The sequence below is a fragment of the Brachyistius frenatus genome, unplaced genomic scaffold, assembly GCF_029030835.1.
Source record: "Brachyistius frenatus isolate BFR_SWC_R1_liver_20210118 unplaced genomic scaffold, ASM2903083v1 Contig_39, whole genome shotgun sequence".
NCBI lineage: Eukaryota > Metazoa > Chordata > Actinopteri > Embiotocidae > Brachyistius > Brachyistius frenatus.
This window is the reverse complement of record NW_027210638.1, coordinates 1,907,303-1,927,534: the sequence shown is the minus strand read 5'-3', so window position 1 is coordinate 1,927,534 and position 20,232 is coordinate 1,907,303. Positions and strand designations below refer to the sequence as shown.

At 39.9% G+C, this 20,232-nt stretch overlaps 1 protein-coding gene across 1 annotated transcript in view; it reads right to left on the bottom strand.

The window, feature by feature from the left end:
- The window catches only part of banp (BTG3 associated nuclear protein), a 39,136-nt gene that overhangs the window by 18,626 nt on the left and 278 nt on the right, over positions 1 to 20,232 (bottom strand). The window contains exons 2-11 of the mRNA XM_069701938.1: positions 17,048 to 17,126; positions 16,516 to 16,625; positions 16,186 to 16,385; positions 15,848 to 15,937; positions 15,434 to 15,606; positions 13,907 to 14,146; positions 11,109 to 11,267; positions 8,482 to 8,603; positions 7,169 to 7,240; positions 5,180 to 5,224 (exon numbers count right to left, since the gene is read on the bottom strand). Coding sequence (XP_069558039.1) covers positions 5,180 to 5,224; positions 7,169 to 7,240; positions 8,482 to 8,603; positions 11,109 to 11,267; positions 13,907 to 14,146; positions 15,434 to 15,606; positions 15,848 to 15,937; positions 16,186 to 16,385; positions 16,516 to 16,625; positions 17,048 to 17,117 — 1,281 coding nt within the window. The 5' untranslated portion in view covers positions 17,118 to 17,126. The remainder of the gene's footprint in view (positions 1 to 5,179; positions 5,225 to 7,168; positions 7,241 to 8,481; positions 8,604 to 11,108; positions 11,268 to 13,906; positions 14,147 to 15,433; positions 15,607 to 15,847; positions 15,938 to 16,185; positions 16,386 to 16,515; positions 16,626 to 17,047; positions 17,127 to 20,232) is intronic.

Sequence of the window (20,232 nt, the reverse complement as noted above, 5' to 3'; positions counted from 1 at the left end):
AGGGCTTCAGCCCCTTATCCTCGAATAAGGCCCAAAATCCACTCACTTATCTCTACGCGAGAGGAAAATCTTGCTTACATTTGTTCTGGAACATTATGAAAAAGTATGTTTACGTACTGTACAGTGTGAGTCACTGACACGTGACTGACGTAACTGTGAGCAAAAGAATGATGGCTATTTCCTCTCATAATAAATCACTATAAATGTATTTATTTCATGATCAATTATTAATTACACAGGGGAGAAATTAAATCCAATTTGGAAATACAGCTTTGATCATGCAGGACTAGTCTTAATGAAAATTCATGTTAACACAAACACCTATTTTTTTTCCCATCGCAATACAAAGTTATTGCCAATGAAAAAAAAAAAGATTTTTGTTTTTTTGTTTGTTTTTTTGTTTTGTTTTTTTGTCCGAAATGTGAAAGAAATGGTGCAAAACTAAAACAACTAGCAAAACAGAATAGCACTCTCATGATTTAAACATGTTTTTGTAGCGACAAACTGAAATACTAATATAATCCAGTAACGGTCATCATCATCTGCTGACAATAAAATTATAACTTTGAGGCACCCTCACAATGTGTTATCAGGAAACAGTCAAAAAGATTGATTTGGCACCAACACAAGTAATTAAACAATCCATTACATCATTGGCGAAGATATGAGGATAAAAACAACAGAGGGGATGATTCATTTGCTTTCATGATGAACCTTTAAAGCTAGATTTACACTCATGCTCTCAATGAAATGTGACACCTTGAGATTTTGTGTGACGCTTCAGTATTCAGATTGTGGCCAAACACAACTGGCATGACATCGACACACATCACTTAGATTTGACAGGATAATGGAAGCCAGGCTATCTCAGAATGAAAATTTTGATACGGGATCACAGCGGGACAAATAATGCAAATGGTCAACCAAAGAAAATGCACACAAAAGAAGATACCCTGAAGGAGCCATATAGTGCAGAAACATCTGCGTGAAGCTGTTAAAACTTTAAGCCTGAGAGTGTGGCAACTTTTTTTTGTGTAAATGTAGGTCATGGATCCAAATGCAGCCAAGATTTGAGAGTGTAAACATCTGACAGTTAATGTAACTTGCAGCAATTGGATGAGGCAGATAGACCCTTAAAAGACAGGTATAATCTTAATTGCACAACACGGGACAAATGAAATACAGAGAAGGAAATAGCTCCAGAGAAAGAGAAGAGAAGAGAAGAGAAACAGTGTTTGTGTGATGAATTGCGTCGGCTAGGTTACACTAACATAGCCTCTGCAGTGTTCGGCCAGATTACAAAAACAGTGACATCATACATAGCCTATTTGATGTAAGCCTTTATGTAAACAAATTTGTCATTTAAGACGGCACACATCAGAATCAAGTCTGATCTTTATTGTCTGTAAGGGGTGGTCCAAGATACACTACGGCAATTATGATAAGGATATAATATGTAATTTGTATGCAACCAAATCTTTGCAAAGTTGTTAATCTCCATGAATAAGTGCTAACACTGCTATCATACGTGTTTGGGCCATGTTTCTTTTGAGTGTTTCAATGATATTTCCGGGTTTAATCAGATTTAAATGCTGACCTAAGATTTGCCCTCCTGTCAATGAGAATGTGAGAGCATACAAGTGAAGAGAAGCTGCCCTTGTTGTGTACCATTGCATGTGTGTGAACAACTCGACCTGCAACACGAGGTTGAAAGAATAAGTCACCCTGTGTTTGTTTTGGAAATACACTCATATCATTTTACAGACCCAATCAAAGTATGAGTTAAAAAGAAAAGAAAAATAAAGGGGATTTTATTGGACTGGACTCCCAGACACTGCCAGGGGAATACAGGCCTTTGTGCAGTTTTTAGTTCCTTTATCTTGGGACACTTTGGTGTCTATTCATAAAAGACCTAAGGGCTACACACATTAAAGGTCCCATATTTTACAAATTCAGAGTTCCAGTTCTGTTTTTGATTATCAAGCAGGTCTAAGTGCTATATAAATACTGTGAAAGTGTCAAAATGCTCAGTCCATGCACAGTCTATATGCACACAGCCCGTATTCAGTAACTTTGTCATTTGGAGGAGTCATTTGGACGTTCCAAACTCATGCTTATGTCATATGTCCGTCCTCAGCACAGCCCACTGTCAAACCCTTAAGCAGCAGTGTTTGGACTGGGCATGAATGACTCAGAAATGAGTCAGTCAACCAATCAGGAGAGGGTCACTGATATAAATGTGCCTTAAAAACACAGACACAAAACAGCCTGTTCTTGGCATAGCTCCAGACTATAACTATGTTGAGATGGTTTTCGAGACATAAAATTACAAAAATATCTTCTTATGGCGTTAAGAGTGCAAATACAACACAGGCCCTTTAAAATAGCTTTAACTTGTGTATTGGTTAAAAGCTGTTGTGCATTTCATGAAATATACCATACACAACTGGTAAACCTGAGTTGATGGAAATCTGCAAAAATAGTTCATGGACTCTTTGAACTGATATGAAAAACTGCTGGAGATGTGTTTTATGGCCCAAAATCTAAACCAAACTCTGGCAAAAGATTGTTCCAAAATCCCAGAGACAGACAGAGAGGACTGCTGCTGTCAGGCTCAGCGAGCGGGTCATCTGGGGACATGAGCATGCATGTGTGTTTATGAGTGTGTGAGAGAGAAAGAGCACGAGGATATGTGTTCACTACCTCAATCAATTGAAAACACAATACGAGCTAAACAGCCAATAAAACAATAAAAAACAACAACAAAAAACTTATATGAAGCAGATGCATTCACACATCACAAATGTGTGCACACAGACAGCCAGTGGCATCTTGAACCTATGAGGCTAATGAATGACCGAGATTTTAATCAGACTGTGAAATGAAGAACTAAGTAGCTGAGGGCGCGAAGTGGCTTCTAACTCCTTCTCTGCCTTAAGTTTTGACATAAAAAGGAGTGATTGTTGTCAACGTTTTAAATGCAGCATTGGTGGTGCAGTAATTCCTTATTTACTTAGTTATTGTAATCACATTACTACTTTCTGCATTGGAATAAGATATTGCTTTAACGACTGACTAAAAAGGTTGTTACTTGTATTACGTTTTTAAGCCTTTTACATTTCTTCAGTGTCATAAAATCCATAAAAAAATTTTTTTTTAAATCTCCTTTCTAATTTTCTGCCCTCAGTGTATGCCAAAAACGTTTTTAATGATGAACAGACTTTATATTATTGAGCCAATGAAATGACAAACCAACTCAGAAAGTCTGAATTTAAGGCTGTAACATCTAGTTTTGTCTATTGGCTTGGAAGTAATGTAGTAATGTAGTCTGACTGGGCCTCTAAGCACAAGAGGCTGTGATAGTGGGGGGTGTATTGTACAAAGTACTACTGACACATTGAAATATGATCCAATAAGACTGGGTCTTGAGTAATAATCCTGCAACTCTGGAAAGTTATGTTATCATTTTATGCTCAGTTTGCAACAATCGCTGCGTAAGCAGTAAAATTATGCTGTTCATGTTACAGATTGAGCTGGTAGATTACTTAGTATACACCGTGCCTTACCTGCTAGTGACGCTGCATTGTGTTACAGCAAACTTTGAGCCAATTTTGCTGCGAATGACTGCACGCTTTTTGTTTCGGCAACCCCACGGTGCCAACGCGGCAGCCGTGTGGCACCAGATGTAGCATAACATGACCCGAAAAGGGTTCAGCGATCCACCCACCTACTTTCCTTGAGGGGTCATGTGGAAATCGTTGCCTTCAGAAATAACTAATAATATATCATTTTCAAGTAATGAACCCAACATTTGTAGCCTCCACTCAGGAAGCAAAGCCCCTCTGTCGCTGTTACATATAAAGCACCTGTTGTAACAAAATAACACTAAACAGTTGAACCACCAGACGGACAGCGAGAGAGAACTTCCTCCCCTAAAGCCTCGCTTCTAGACAAACATGATGAAATCATGAATGTGAAAATATGTTTGTCTTCAGGCAATCATATGTGGCCTGCAATGGTCATACACAGGCCGACTCTGCTTTGATCAAGACTCACATGGATCTCAAGGGAAAGAAAAGAGAAACAGGAAGGGCCCTCAGTCCAAAGATGGAGATGGAGGGGGGTGGGGCGAACAAAGACACGAAAAACATCCAAGTCTGTGCATGGGTGTGTGTTTGTGTTGCTAAGGCTTTGTGGTTGTTTTTAATTAATATATCATTATGATATCCAATTGAATGGAAAAGTGTGATGAAACACAAAGATGGCAACATTAAAAAAAAAAAAGAAAAAAAAAAGAACTTGTCCAATTGACAGCATAAAAGAAGACAAACTTCACCAGTCTGATAAATTTATATTACCGGGTCTAATGATTACATTTACAATATATATTGATAAGGTGATGTACCAAAAACGAACCACCTCCTCAACATTCATCACTAAATGCCCCATCATATTACCTCTCTTTTCAAAGCTTGCAGCTTTTTTGAAATTTTTTCTGTCCTATCTTAACACCTGGGAGATGAAAAGATATCAAAAGAATTCATTTTCGTCGAACGGTGTGCCCGTGGCGTGGCGGCCATTTTGAGCATCTCGCCATGAAACTATCAGTTGCTGTCACATTTATGTACGTATGTACTGTATGGTAATATTCGCTCGTAGTCATAGCGCCCCGTGCTGGCAACAGGAAACCAGAAAAAAATGTAAACTACAAGCGGGGATATACGGTCCATCGCATGCTGCACGTCGGGGAGGCGTCGGGGGGCCCTGACCCACTGGATATTTAATTCTCCCTGTTATTTTAACTGCGCCTGCTTGTAATGTCTTACTCCTAGCAGTAATAAACCTCAAAGCTGTCTGTCAGTTGCCATTAAACAACAAAAGGAAAAGAAGAACACTTTTCTACCAGACTCCAGGGCTTTATATAACAACTACAGTGGTGAAAAAGTTCTGTGTGGAACTCCTTTAAAACATAAATGAAAGTGAGGTGCAGTTCAAATTCTGCCAGGTAAAGCTAGCAGATCATCAGTCAACCAAAACTATACACAGTCATTTGAGTAAAGCTCCAACAAAGTCAATTAGTTCAGAGCAATTTCTGAATTGTATTTTTGCTTGAAATGCCAATCCCTATCATCCGAAGCATGCAATAGTTATTTTTAGTTTACTGTAAATGTGCTCTTACCTGTCCATCTTGACCAACATGCACCTGGTGAATCTGAAGGTTCCCCTGAAATTGAGAAATGATATATCAGTCAAAACCCTGATGTATCATACACATTCATTTAGCTATTTTAACAGGCAAACACAAAACCATAAAAAAGACACGTCTTTCCTACTTTTTTGTCCTCCTATCCACCTTGACCTGTGTGGCAGGTTAAGACAACTAAGACCTTGTCACAAGGTTATTTAGATTATTATACAGAGTGAAACTGATCTCTCATAATCAACAATATGCAGCATGACGGTGTCAATATCTAAGTGTCAGAACTGTTTGTTTTTGCCAACCCCTGCTTGCCCAGAAACTGAACAAAAATATAAACCCATTTGAACAAATAAAAGCTCATCACAGTCTTGTCAACATGGAATCACCATCATAAAACCTGGGAGCACCCAAAGTGATATTATCAAGACCATTTGAAAGAGGACATTATACAAGCCATATTGAAACAACCACAAGTGACAGCTGTATTTTCTCTTGCTAATTGTATTTCATGTATATATGCAATACTGTCTGAGCTGCCACATGGCCAGGGAGCAGTGTAGTCTTTCAAATAGCTCATTTCCTTTTCAAGCATGCTTAAACCAATGTCTTTGATGAAAGGGGCCCGTTCCTAATGAAAACATATTCTGTGAGTGGCAGTTGGGAGAAGTGGGACTTTGTTGCTAAGCTTTGAACTTCAAAAAACAAACAATATCATGGAATATGGAGAGAAGAGAGAAAAAAAAAATCTGGGCTCAGCCACAAAGAGCAGGAAAGACTTTAGAGCTTTTCTGCCTCCAATTTACTCTGTCTCTCTCACTCAATTGTACATTTCTTCCTGTGAGTGTCCTTTAGCACTAGAACTGAGTAGGAAATGAGAAAAACACTCAGTTAAGGTGTCAATTGCTTTTGCACAAATGCTAAGCTGTCGTGCATGTGTGGCATGTATCATGCACAGTATGTGATTATATGTATGTGTGTATACAGACTGGCGCCTTGAGATAAATCTCTCTCCCACATCCTTGAAAAATCATTAAGAATGCTGCTGATGCGGAAATTCCTCTTTAGCATTCGGTGTGGTGTGGAGTTGGTTTCTGATTTCAACTGGCAGGCTATGAGTGCGTGCAGAGATGTCTGGACACCTGGTTATTATGTGGAAATAAAAGTCATACCCTTGTGTATATTTCAGCCGATATATAAACATTTAGATGGTCTCCTTAAACACTTTGATTTGGCTAGAATTCACGAATGTCTTAAATGTTGTCATTCAGGTATTGCTGGGGTACTTTACTAACAATGCTGTTTACCTGGCCAAACAGAAAAATACAGAGGGTACATAAATGTAAAACCAAGTCTACCAAACCTTTTTGACAGATGAAAATCTCCGTTAAATGACTAATTTCTGTCAGTTAGAAGGAGAGCAGCTTACAATCTGTAAGTTGTTAGTTGTGGAATCACGAATTTGAATGATCACTGGGAAATGGGTAGAGATAAATAAATCTCTTTTCACACACTCGTGCCTTATTCCAGGATACTGTAGCATTGTAGAATATTCAGCATCCAAATTATGTACTGGCCTTTGTAATAAGTACCTCTATTGGCCTAAATAAATAGTAAGAGACTTGTCTCTTTACTTCAGCTTAATTGTAGAGTATTTAAAGGTCCAGTCTGTGGAATTAATGAGAGGAGGGCCTTTCATGTGTTTTGCAAGTTTTGTGGACACCGTAGATTTCCTTACACGCCTGGAAGGGGAAGGTGGCTGCTCTAGTTTGGCTGCAATCTACAAAATCAATGCTAGATGACAATAAACTCCTACACACTGTTCCTTTAACAGATGTAAACCTACATCTTCAGGATCCCCTTTGTTTGCAGTTGTTGTGGGTTAATGGCTTAGTATTTCATAAGAGAAGTTGAAGCTTTTTGAATGAGAGTCTATTCGAGCAAGATGTTTTTTGGAGCACACAAACTTGCCTCACTGTCCTGAGTGATCTGCACCTCCTCCCCTTGTGGCACCTGGGCGATGTGCAACTGTCCCTGTGGAATCTAACACACACATGAAGAGTGAGTGACAGCTGAAGCTGGAACAGCTACACAAATATGGTCAAGAAACTGGAAAAGGCATGTTTGTTAAATTTACATGTAATTATCATACAATTATACATCGTGGTTAGAGGCTTTTATATATATCAAAAAAAATATATACAAAAAAATCCCTCTTTGGATTTATACTTAGAAAGACTCTAAACTTTGAGCTCAGTTCAGCTTTGTTTTAAACTGCAATGCGCAGAACGTGATTTAAAACAATTAAGCTCCCCTCGAGTGGTACATGTAATCTGCCGATGATAGATATCGTTTAGCGATTATGGAATGATGGTTGCAATCACTGAACCACTATTAGTAGGTAATTACACTTCATTTCTTTGCCGTATTAGCCGTGCTCATGAATCTTAGTCTCAGCTGCACCCTTTAATACTCGGGCGTGTGCGTATCAAGAGGGTAATAACTGCTCAGTGAGCTCCCAAGAACCATCCCCTCCCACCTTCTCTCACAGTTCTCTTCCTGCCTGTCCCCCCGCTATTCGTTCAATTCACAGGCAAATCACCAATCATCAGTGCTGCCAAACCCATGCATCATGTAGCAACCTACTGACAGTCGAAATATTCAACACCATAAGTTATGGAGATGACTTTGTAGCACTGTCATTACATGCAGGCAGGGCACGGTGTAAATAACTTCTCTGTTGTTCACATTGTACAATCAAGCCATGTGTTTAAATTATATTAAGTTTTTCATTAGTGGGTAACGGCAGCTTTGCAATACAGACGCATTTGTACTTGTAACAACAGGAAAAGAAAATCTAATTTAGTTCCCTCAATTTCCCACAACTTTTGTGTATCTGTCAGTAGCTGTTTGAATTGAAACCATTAACTAACACCTTCAATTCCACAAATACAGTGTAGCTTCAAAACGGCAATATATTTCTTTAAACAGGCTTTAAATAAGCTATTCTGTGTGATTTTAGGTCACTTCCTCTTTATCAGTCCACCCATAGCACTGTAGTGGGCATGAATGTGACCTCAGAATTTAGCATCTGCACATGACCATCCCATCACTGAGCACGAGACACACCTTCATTGACATAAGTTGCACTTCATTTTTCCAGAATGCTGCATGTGTCAGTGAAGTGGGTGGTGTGATCGGCTCCAGTGCACTACAAACCTTCCTCTATGAGCGGTGACAGCAGTGATGATAAATGTTACTAAATAAACTACACTTTCACTTACCACCTGAACTTGTCCATCTTCACCAATCCGATGGAACTGGACCTGCTGATTGGCCAGCGTGTAGTGCAATGTCTGCGGGGTGGCAGTCTCAATGTGGGCTGTTTCTTCAGTGATGCCCTCTTCTGGATAGGACGACAAGCAGTATGGTCATTAGTCAACAATTCAAGCAGGTCGGAAATACAACATAACTGATTGCAGCACACATAAGACTAAAGAATGAGGTCTCTAAACGCAGACAAAAACACAAACATGATCATCAAGTAAGGGAACTAGGTAAACTCTTCCAACAAAACTTGGCTGACTCCCAGGCCATCTGCTGGATGATGCATTGTTTATACTTCATCAAACGCCGAAATACACAACGAGGACTCTCCAGATAGCCATACAAACACACTCGTGGTTTAACAGCCAAACACAAAGTTCAGGGTTCAGTCTAAAAATCCGCTCTTACAACAGCAGTCTGGAACCCCCACGTGGACCTTTCATCACCCCAAGCAAATCCACACTAACCCCAAGGTGTCAATACACCATAATAGCAAAGACAGCAGCACTCTCAGTGAAAGTGGAGTCTACACAACAGGCCACAAAATAAACAAAATCACAACCTTCCTTGTAAGATGTCAAAGAGTGTGGCCAAAAAAAAAAACCAACAACAAAAAAACAAAACTATTTAGGAGTAAGGCAGAAAAGACAGTCTGGCTTTTATTTTTAGGCATGAAAACACAGAATGTAGTTTTTAATTTACATTACACATGAAGCTCGCAGGAGTTCTGTTAGCGATACACTGCTTTGAAAAGTGAGGCTGTCTCCCATCTTTCGTCATCAGGGCTATCTACTGTTTTATATAAATAATTCTCAGTACTTTGACAGATGAGGAAGGAAGTGCCGGGTGGCTTGTGGAAGCAAAAGTTACAGTTTGAACTCCAGGTGCTGGTTCACAAATAAATAATCGCCTTAAAAGCAGAAGAATTGCCTCTTTCCTGTCCATTAGCGTGTGATCTGACTGAGGACAGAGCGGCTGTTTGCTATGTGTTGGTGAATGCACCATTGGAACTTGTACTTGTGTTGTATACTCAGGGGTGTGTGTGGCCTGAAAAGGCAGGGCCTGACAATCCATCTCTATCGTATGCTCACAGGATATTTGGGTTTCCCCTGCAGTCTTACTCTTCCCTGGTCAGAGGTGAGAGGTGACGGCTCACAGGGAGTGGAGGACAGCAGGCATTGTGTGCAGATTACAACCATCTGCAGCAATACACGCTGTATCTGCATTTGGATCCAGGTCTTGAAATAGCATTTATGTAGCTGTTGAAATAAGCGCCGTCTGAGTTCACTGTGTGACTGTGTTTGTTGCCTAGTGGTACAGTAATGTTATTGCGTAAAAATAATACGGGTTAAAAGAGAAAAGGGAGACTTTATTTAATTTGCCTTTTGGTGCAAAGCAGCCAATCTATAGAGCTTGATAGCGCATACACCATGCGAAAATCTACCAAACAAGAATTGGCACCAAACATATTTGCCCATGTGTAACTAATGAAAAGCCTCTAAATGGACTAAAAAAATCAAATGTTACAGAAATGCCTGTGTTTTTTTTGCTGTTCCTACAGTTGAATGTTTGAGTTTCTCTGTACACAGTGATGCCTTTGTAGAGTACAACACTAGAAGGCTGTTTTCACATTAATCTGCTGAAAATTTTAAGGGGCGGATCTTTGAGCAGGATTTGTGACATCGCAAATATTTGGACCTGACCTTGGTCCGATATTCAACTTCTATAAAATATGAGGTGGAAACTTGAAGGCAGGCAGTTAAACTTTAGAATTGAAATATATTTGCACATTGATAGGTTTTGGAATTTTTAATGAGTGAGAAGAAGTTTTAAAAAGAAAGCTTTGACTATTATGAAAATAACATTAAAGGGCTGACACAACTTTACTGCAACTCCCTCAAAGTTTCGGGAGGAAAATATATCATAGACCATTTCTACATTGGTTTAGCACGAGCTCAAAGATAAACAAATCAGATTATAGTTTTCTGAGAGAACAAGAAGATGGAGTTTCATAACGATGAGTCAACTAATGTCTAATTCTGTGTTTGATTAGAAAACAACTGCAGAACTGTGGCAACATTTATCAGCTGATGAAGACATATGGAGACAGGAGAGTAGCTATTAGTTTTCACAGACCATAGAGATTAATGTTCATGTTCTCACTCCCAGACAATTTAAAACAGTGTCAAAGGATTCCAACAATGTATCAAATACTAACATTTACTTCAGCTTAATAGGTCAACTTTGATTTGATTTACAAAAGTGATCAAGCATTTACCATCACATACCAGTCTGTATGATTCTTTGTCATATCAGTTTATTCTTTGCAGTGCTTCTTGCTCGTGCTCACTTGTCCTCTGTTAAATTATTATCAAGTGATATGAGATACTCAGTAAATATCCTGGTCCAAATGTAAAACATAAAGAATTTTCTGAAGAGAAAAAAGCTGAGATGTCTTAGATTTTAAAACTATCTTTTTTACAAATATGCAACTTTTCAAACCAACAACATTGTAAATGCCATGTGCCATGTTTGTGAAACATCGTACATTTGATGAGCCCCCTGACGATAATTCGTACTTTACCTGTGACTGAACCGCGAGGTGTGCGTTTGGAGAAGCTCTTGACAGCCAGACTCTGGCCGCGCTGTTTACGTCTCCAGGCAGTGCGACACTTGGAGTCAATGCTTTGCTTGATCCGGTACCAGTCGGATTCAGTGATGCCAAATTTGTGAAACAAGTGGCCTGTGGGGACATGCAGAGGTCAATGGTCATTACAAACAGTACAAATGATCGAATACTGTTAGCTTGGTCATATTATATCCCTAAATTAATGTCACGAGTCAGTGTTTCTGATTCGTCCTTTTGTCCCAGAAATGCTCCCTTCTTTCATTTGCCTCCTTCCGGTGAAAGTATTGCACAAAAATAAATAGTCTGATTTGAGCTTTGGTGAGGCACTGGACACTTTCAGCATTTTTCACATGACTTCGCCCCAATTTGAATCCATTGAAACCTTTCCACTCACAACCTACGGTATCATCGCCAGGAATACAATACACAGCCAACAGGAAAATTCACTAACTAGTAAAATAATATTTTATAATGAAATTTGAAGGTTGTACAAAGGTAAAAATCTGTGTGTAGATTTGTTAGTAGGCTAATAATACTTCAAAATCATAATTGTAGGATGCAAAAATAATAAGATTTAATACCAACTTTGTCTGCACTGCAAGAGATATAGGCTGGACATTATTAAGCTGTCTAAGGCCCTGTTTACACCTGGCATTAAAAAAGCATGTTCAGTGGCTATCTTGTGCACAAGTCCATACAGAAACACATTCAGCATTTTTTATTTCTGGCAGGTTAGACATGGGAAGTGCATTGCTGCCTCCCACTGATAAAAAAAAAAAAAAAAAAAACTCATTTGATCTTTGCAAATGGTAACTACGCATGTGTTTATTTGCATATAGAGTGGAAAAATTGTAAAATGATGACAAGCGGTCACTTGAAACACAAGTGGAGATACATTCTAGTGCCAGGTATGAACTGACGTACTTAGAGTTGTCCACTTGTAATTAGATCAACCAAGACACATTTTAACCTACGGTGTAAACAAGGCCTTACTGCCAATAGGAGTATTTGCAATGGAGCCACTTCATCTGTAACCAGTGCCAACATTTATGAAAACTGAAAGAAGCAACTGTCCGGATTCTGTGTCCTACTCCTCCGCACCTTTTGACAAGTTAGCACATGTCTGCGACTGTCCCTCTCCCACACCCTCAGTGGAGATATGTGCAGGTGAGACTGGATGCAGCTGTATTTAGTGTCTGTCTACTCCAGCCTTATAGACTGTTTAAAGGGCGTAAGGCACTTGACAGCTCATTTCTACACGGGTTAACAACGCGGTCATAACCTCAGGACAGAAAATAAAACTTCTGCGAATGGTGGGATGACGGCATACGGCAGCCCCTTCGCATCTAATGGGTCCTGTATAGGCAGGCAAGGCAGGTGCTCCCTCATTCCTTTTCCCCCTTTTTTTTTTTTAGACCTACAGAATGAGTCACCCAAAAGTCACCTGGCGCTGCTCCAGCCTCTACATACCTCTGTCAGACCAAATCTGCATGTAACTACACAGCCACCACTGCAGAGAGTAAATATAGGTATCCAAGTGCATAAACACTTGTTGTTATAGTCCATATGGCTCCACTAAAAGGCAGGGCAAAGCCATGGTATTGAGAGCATAGAGGGGATATTGTTTAAAAATGGCATGCATTTCCACACAATCTCTCCAAGCAGACATTTATAGTGTTCCACTTAGTTGTTCACCTTGCAAGTGCCACAGACGGTTGTGTAACAAAAGAAAAAAAGAGACAGCTAGAAAGAGAAGTATGCTTGACTTCTCTCTCATCTCTGCACAGCTGGCAAATCACGGCACAAAGTGGGTGTAAGTGTCGGATCGTTTCTATGGCAACAAGCAGTAAATGGTCATCGCAGACATCCCCTATTCAAGGTTGAGAAGGTGTGGGAGGAAGGGATTACTGACTGTCCCACCATTGAACCCACAGTAATCCCGCTTTGTGCCCATGTATGCTATTTACCAAAACCTCCTCCAGGGGGCACAAACTGAACTCTGTAGGACAGGTGGCAGCCATAACAAAGCCCCTATTAACAATACAATTTGAACCATATAAATATAGTATATGGTCATGGGAGTTTCATAAATATCCATCTGTCTACCATCATGACCCTCACTTTGCTCAATCAGGAATCAAAGACTTCTGTGAATTGAGAGTGACTCCATTAAGATCTTTCTACTAGACATGTGCTTGTCATTTAGAGTCTGGTATGTTACAAAATGTGTTGCACATTAATGCGTGTGTGCAATGATGGATGCATGTTGTTGTAGCTCGCCTTGGGAATAGAGACTGCAGTCTATTTCTGTCTTCTATTCAATGCTGCCTTGTAATGGCGGGGGGATGAAATGTGGGAAGGTCTCGGAGAGTTCATTTATTTCTATAAGGGGACGAGGCTTTAAACCACGGTAGAGTGAAAGTTATTAGAATAATTATAACTCTGCAGGAACCATGTAATAATTATGAGGTAAACAGTGATTACCAGACACTGTTTTTGCACTGCTTTGTAGGTCAATTTACTCACCAGGTCATCTCAAATGGGCAAGTTCAAACTGCTTCAAAAGCCTTGCTAAGGACATTTGGTTCAGCTTTTATGCACACTTTTTCTGGACCTCTGAAGCTTGAGGGAGTGTGAATAGCTCGTCATGGAAAAATGTTTACCATATCCACTTTTGTCAAAAACAAAGTGAGGCAAATGTCACGACTTTGATGCACTTGTCGATAGTAGACAGTTATGGTTTTAGGACTCACAGCGAACGCCATAGATCATGAGCGGGTCCAGCTGCTTCTTTCCATGTTTTCCCTGCCCGGAAAGGTTTGACATGGCCTGGACCTCCCGATGGAACAGATAGTCCAACAGCGTCAGCGCCATTTTCTCTGCTGTGCGGCAGTTTGTGCTGATGTGAAGCATGTCGGCCGGGGACACGGGACAACGAACTCGCATCTCTGGGTTGTTCTCGTCTCCCAGCCAGGTGCCGCCTGGATAATCATCTGGAGAACAGAGGAGGAAGAGTTGACTCACTTCACTTTGAGCACATCTGTAGCCTGTTAATAACATGTGAGGCAGCATGTAAATTGAAAGTCTTCCTTCACTGAAAACATAGAAGGTTTTGACTCACAGCTTGACAAGCATAACACTGACACAGAGACACAGCGTTAATTCATTTAATACAACAGCACACCCATGTGGCGGTAAAAAAGAAGTGCGTAACCACTGTTATAAATGTATGAAAAAGCAGAGCATGTGGTTTGGCTGTTTGCTCACAGCGTATGTTAGCTGTTAAGTGTACCAAGTAAACAAAGAATGAGACACGTGGTATCATCTAGCTACTGCTGACTAACACAGATTTATCATGGTAACCCAGAGCTGAAAATAAATGAATAATAGTTTGCCTTTGAAGATAACCAAGAATTTCCCATCCACTAAAAATACCCAACAAACAATCACAGCAAATAGAAAAGCAATGTGGACTTAATTTACATTTGCACAGTTAAAAATGAGCTGTTCTCTTTTGGGCACAGCCAGAACCACTGAGTAAAACTATGAAAAACATGAATGAACAACAAAAGCATGTATCATTTGCAGTTTATGGCACAAACAAAGGAACATCAACACGACACATCAGCATAGTCTGCTTTTCATTCAATAGAGTACTCAGCTAAAAAAGACACATTAAATAAGTGCAATCTTGACAAAATAATCAAAAGCAATTATTTTGAAGGTTTAAACAAAATACTAGGTAGTAATCCGTGATGACTGCATTTTGCATTAGAGAGTTGACACAGATGGCCTTGCTGTATGCTGTACTTCATGTTCATCACTGTTTTGCTATTAGTGAGAAGACCGGTGTTACACTGGAGGTGCTGAGAAGTCAAAGATCAATTGGAAGACATTTTTATAGAAGCAACGGGAGATTCGTTGATATTAGGGAGCAAGTTAAATGTTGTGTTTCTCTCGTTTTACTGGAGATAGTCAGACTAAAGGTCTGTAATCATTTAACTTACGAGAGAAAAACTAAAATGATTCTGAAACCAGTAAAGCGGTAGCTTTTCTTACAGGTTCTCAATCAGCGATGGTACTTAAAATTTGTGAAAGCTGCTGTTGCTTGGTTTCCAAGTAGTACTGTCAAGTGTAATAATGTGTGTACACATGTGAGGAACAATCAACCTTTTCTTCAACATAGCAAGTATGTTCATTCTTATCCACTTAAACAGGAACAAGAGGAAAAACCTCCATGGGTGTGTTTCTGTGTCTATAGTAACAGTGTGATGTCATACCTTCTGAATTGAGTGTGATGAGTGTGACATTTTGGCCATTTTGTGCGTTGCTTGACTGGCCACCATTGGAAACAGAATCACTGGCCTCTGAGCCGCTCTCCTGCTCCTCCTGACTCTCTTCGGGGCCCGGCACCTTTACCAGGATTGTGTTCTGTCGCCTCCTGGTCACCGTGCTGCAAGGAAACACAAATAATGCATTGACAGACTCTGAGATTGGTCATCTTGCATGAGGAAAACAAGTTTCATACACTCATACTCATAATGTCGCCTGGACTGAAAACTGGTGTAAGGCACTGATTAAGGTACATTCGATATACAGTGTTTCCCCACATTGTTTATGAGGCACTTTGTAAGGATAGATTTGTGACATACGGTAAACTGTTGGTCAGTGTAGAGTGAATGGTAGCTACTTACTTGCTGAGCAGGTTCTCCAGTGGAGTGTCTTCCTGGCTTGGGCCCTTTGGCTGTTCGCTGCTCACTATCACATTAGTTTGTGGGACAACGCTAAAAGAAAAGTTCAAAACACATTAGTAACTACCGGATAAAAACTAAAAACTTGTTCCCATTTATGCAGGCTTTACACAGTACAGTCAAAAATAAGTATTGCGGTTCTGCTTGGACCTATATTCACAACAGAGCTTTGTAAAAAAGACTAAAAGGACAGTCTATCTGCATATTAAAAGACTGCATCTACATAGTCCTTTTAATCTGTTTGACTAGTGGAAAATAATGGACGACCATTTGGAGCTTACCATCGCACTTTGTTCCAAGTTTGAGTGGCCCCCTGAGGTGACCCGGCAACCATAGGAACCTGGATGGGACTCTTGGCACAGGGCATCATGCTGTCCAGTTTGCGTCCAAGAGCTTTACATGTGGCATCCAGAGACTGTAGCTTTAATTCGATTCCCTCCAGTCGCTGGCTGATTGAGCCAGTGAACGAAACCAACAGGTTCTAGAAACACAAATAATAAGACGTCATTTTCCACCAAATTAAAAAGATAATAAAATCTATCCACTCATTATAAATGTATACAAACAAAATATATGGGCTTTGGACAGAGACAATCATAAAGAGACTATACCTTAATAAAAGATATGTCTTGATTGCTGTTGTTACCCTCCTGGCTGTTGCTTAATTTCCTCTTTTTCTTCTGAGGCCTTTCTTCATCATCTTCATGATTGTCCAGCATGTCTGGTATAAATCAAATATAGAGACCCATTCAAAACAACACACAACAGCCTTCTATCAGTTTGTGGTGTCCAGATTAAAGACGTACTCCTGCTCCAAACCAAGGCAAGAGCACTGAATGCCTGTCAGGTCTTAATTCCATTAACAGTGTTTAATATACGTATTTTTGAATTATAAAGCTACAGTGCACACACTTAAAGTAAGTAAAGTAAGGTAGAATTAAAACTTCAGTTACATGAAACTTTGTGAATTTGCTTACTGAATTGTCTGTGTTTTGATAGTGCTGCACTTGGCTAATAGAGAGCCTAACCTTGACTGATCAAAAAGAGAAGCGAACATCACAATCAGGCAATTCACTGTACACTGATTAGTATATATAGAAAAATAATGCAATATATTGTCATATTTCTGCACAAAAATATTACCCGTGTGGTCGTCTTGGTTAAAATCCTCCACTGTTATTTGCACAATTTCATCCAACTCTTGTTCAGACATTGTTCCCAGCTGAAAGAAGAAAGCAGGAAAAGATGTATTGACTGACGTGTTTCCAGAATGCACAATATCTACACATCATGTTTGTTGCTGCCTCTGCACTACTGGAGATAATGCACCTACAGTATAACTTGTTAGTAAAACAGATCAAGTCATCTCAAACTCTATTGTGAATTTCTTTTGTTATGCAGTTCAGAGATGTTGAGGGAAGTGTTTATTGTAAGTATGTTACTTCTGACCAAAAATAGCAATGCTTTGTGTCAGGGAATAATATCGAAAGATGTTTTTTCTTTTTATAAATAAAAAATCTTCAATGCCATCTACAGGTACTGAGCTGAGTAGGAAAAAAAACCTAACTTCGTATGATAACATCAATTTCAAAAACGTGTGTAGGCTGCTGTGGCTACAGGAACCTGTCTACACACGATGCATTTCAATGCATGTTTCAGCTGCTCCTTGCAAGTGCATCTGACTGAATCGATAACTTCTATTTTAATCAGTGCAGCTGTCTGTGGGATTTCACTCACATTTTTTACACATAACCACAACTCTGAAGCACCTTCAGGTCTATTTTCTTCTCTTTTACACACACACACACACACACACACACACACACACACACACACACACACACACACACACACACACACACACACACACACACACACACACACACACACACACTGTGGCAACAGTGCTTGTGTATTGGAGTGCAATATGTGACCACAGAGCAATGCAGTGGCTGAAGAAAATGATAGAGGACTGAAACAGCAGCTGCAAAGACACTGCTTTCACTGTTACAGTCTGTGTAGTAGAGTGTGAAAAACACTTAAACTGCAGAAGCAGTAAAACCCTTTGAGTGACATGTAAAACTATCCTTGAGCCTACTGAGATGGTAGTGGCGCAAACAAGCTTTGAAGGTGTACACAAGGATGATCGGGTAATAGGCCCACAATATTATAAACAGTTGTATTCCTTTGAAGGGTGAGTGTATTGGTAGTAAGGAGCCATCACCCTTTGCAGTGCAGAAAAGCAACCATCTGTAGCCAGCTCCTGTTGTGTGCACTTCAAGGTTTATTTATGAGGCACTTTTGTAGTTTATAGTGCAGTTCCAGTGAGAATCTGTACTTCCCGTTTGCTTTTCCCTGGTCTGCATCTCTGAATGATGAATGAATCAATATGTTATGAGTAATATATAATTTCACGACGGAAAAAGAAGAGGACAACCAGCAACAAGACGATGGAAGATGGAAATCATGACTAAGCAATTAAGATGACTGAAGACCCAAACAGAAAACAGGATATTCTGGAGGAACTTTATCCACATTGACGCCAAAAGTCGAAATTCACTTGACCATAAAATATAATTTGAAGTTTCCTTCTGTAGCGAAGATGTTAGACTCCACTTTTATATCCTTTTAAGACCACACACGTTGACTCAAACCCTTCATACTTACATCCACTACTAGTCCGGACTGTATAACTACATGCACTTTAAATTTTGCATTGCATACCTTTTGTAATGTCAAATATTGCCCAGCCTTTATTCTGGGTGAGATGATTTAGCTGCTGTTCTGACTATTGTTACTGGTAGCAATGTGTTTTGTTTGCCTGCTTTGTTTATTCCCTTTTTATCAGTATAATGCTGTATATCAGGGGTGTCAAACATACGGCCCGCGGGCCGGATCCGGCCCGCCAGGGGGTCCAGCTCGGCCCGCCGGATGACTTTGCTAAGTGTGAAAATTACAGAAAGACATAAATTGCATTTCTATGAGAAAATGGAGGTTTATGAGTACAAACGTTTTGTTTTTTTTGTTTTTAATCGATCCAGTAATTGCTTCAAAAACAGCGTAAATGAGCTGATGTCTGAGTTTTTGGTCTTTATGTTTCTAGTTTATTGTAGAAAGACCTTAAAATAGGGTTTATCATCCAAAAACCTTCACCAATGATTTAAACAAAGAGAAATATTGTCGTTATGTATGCGTTATTATGCTATGATTTTACTGGTCTGGCCCACTTGAGATCAAAGTGGGCAGTATGTGACCCCTTAACTAAAATGAGTTTGACACCCCTGCTGTAAATGCTTCAATGCTTTTTGTCTGGTCTATAACTAACCTATCCAACTGCATACTGCACAGCTGCTGCAGGAAATCTACCTTTATGTCTGGTGTAACATTTGTCTGCACATTGGACTTGTGTTCAGGCCATATTTGGTTAGAGAGAGTACAGATGCCAAATCTAAGACGTTTCTTTTGGTACCGTTTGTGGAAAAGATGCAAGAATAAATGTTTTAACTCCATTGATGGCTCAGAGAGACAGAAGAGTTGAGTGGCAGCTGTGTGTACGAGAACAGGGGGGAAGATGTGATGTGACATGATGCACCAGTCTTTTCCTACGAGTTCACTTTCATGAGAAAACCAGTATAAAATCTCTTAGGTTACTTAAAGCGATTGCAGTGAAAAGCACGTCATTATTAGTCGTGACAAGTACCCTGAAAACTGCTGGGTGTTTTGTAGCTTGAAGGGTGACATTAGCAACAGTTAGCTCCGGCAGAGTAGCCAGCAATATAACAACAACAACAACAACAGCAGCAGCAGCAGCAGCAGTGCAGTAAAGACACAAACGCTTTGTTTACAGTCCTTTACATCCCGAGCAGATACGATCACCACAGTGTTGCTCATTACGTTTAAATCGGTCCTCTTTAGTTGAAGCTACGGCTAGTTAACTGGGAGGAAGAGGGAGGATGATGATGAGGAGGAGGAGGAGGAGGGGGGGGTCACGATATTTAATATAGAAAAGTGAACGAAGGAAACTATCAAACTTGGACGGGTTTTTTTTTTGGTTTTTTTTTTTTGTCGGTTATAAATGATGTAACGTGTCCAAGCTTTTGCGTTATTACCGCTTGCAATTTTAAAAGCTTTCCCGGTTTCCAAGTGAACGAACTCTTGCCCGAACGGGAAACACACGTAGCTTGTGGGCTAATTTGTTAGCCGGCGCTACAAATTCGCGTTTCGCGAAGCTGAAAGCGTAAAGAACAAGCTAGCGTCGTAGTTAGCATGCTAGTCGGGGCCTAAACCAAAAAAAAAAAAAAAAAGGAGGGCCGCAGACACGTTACGGA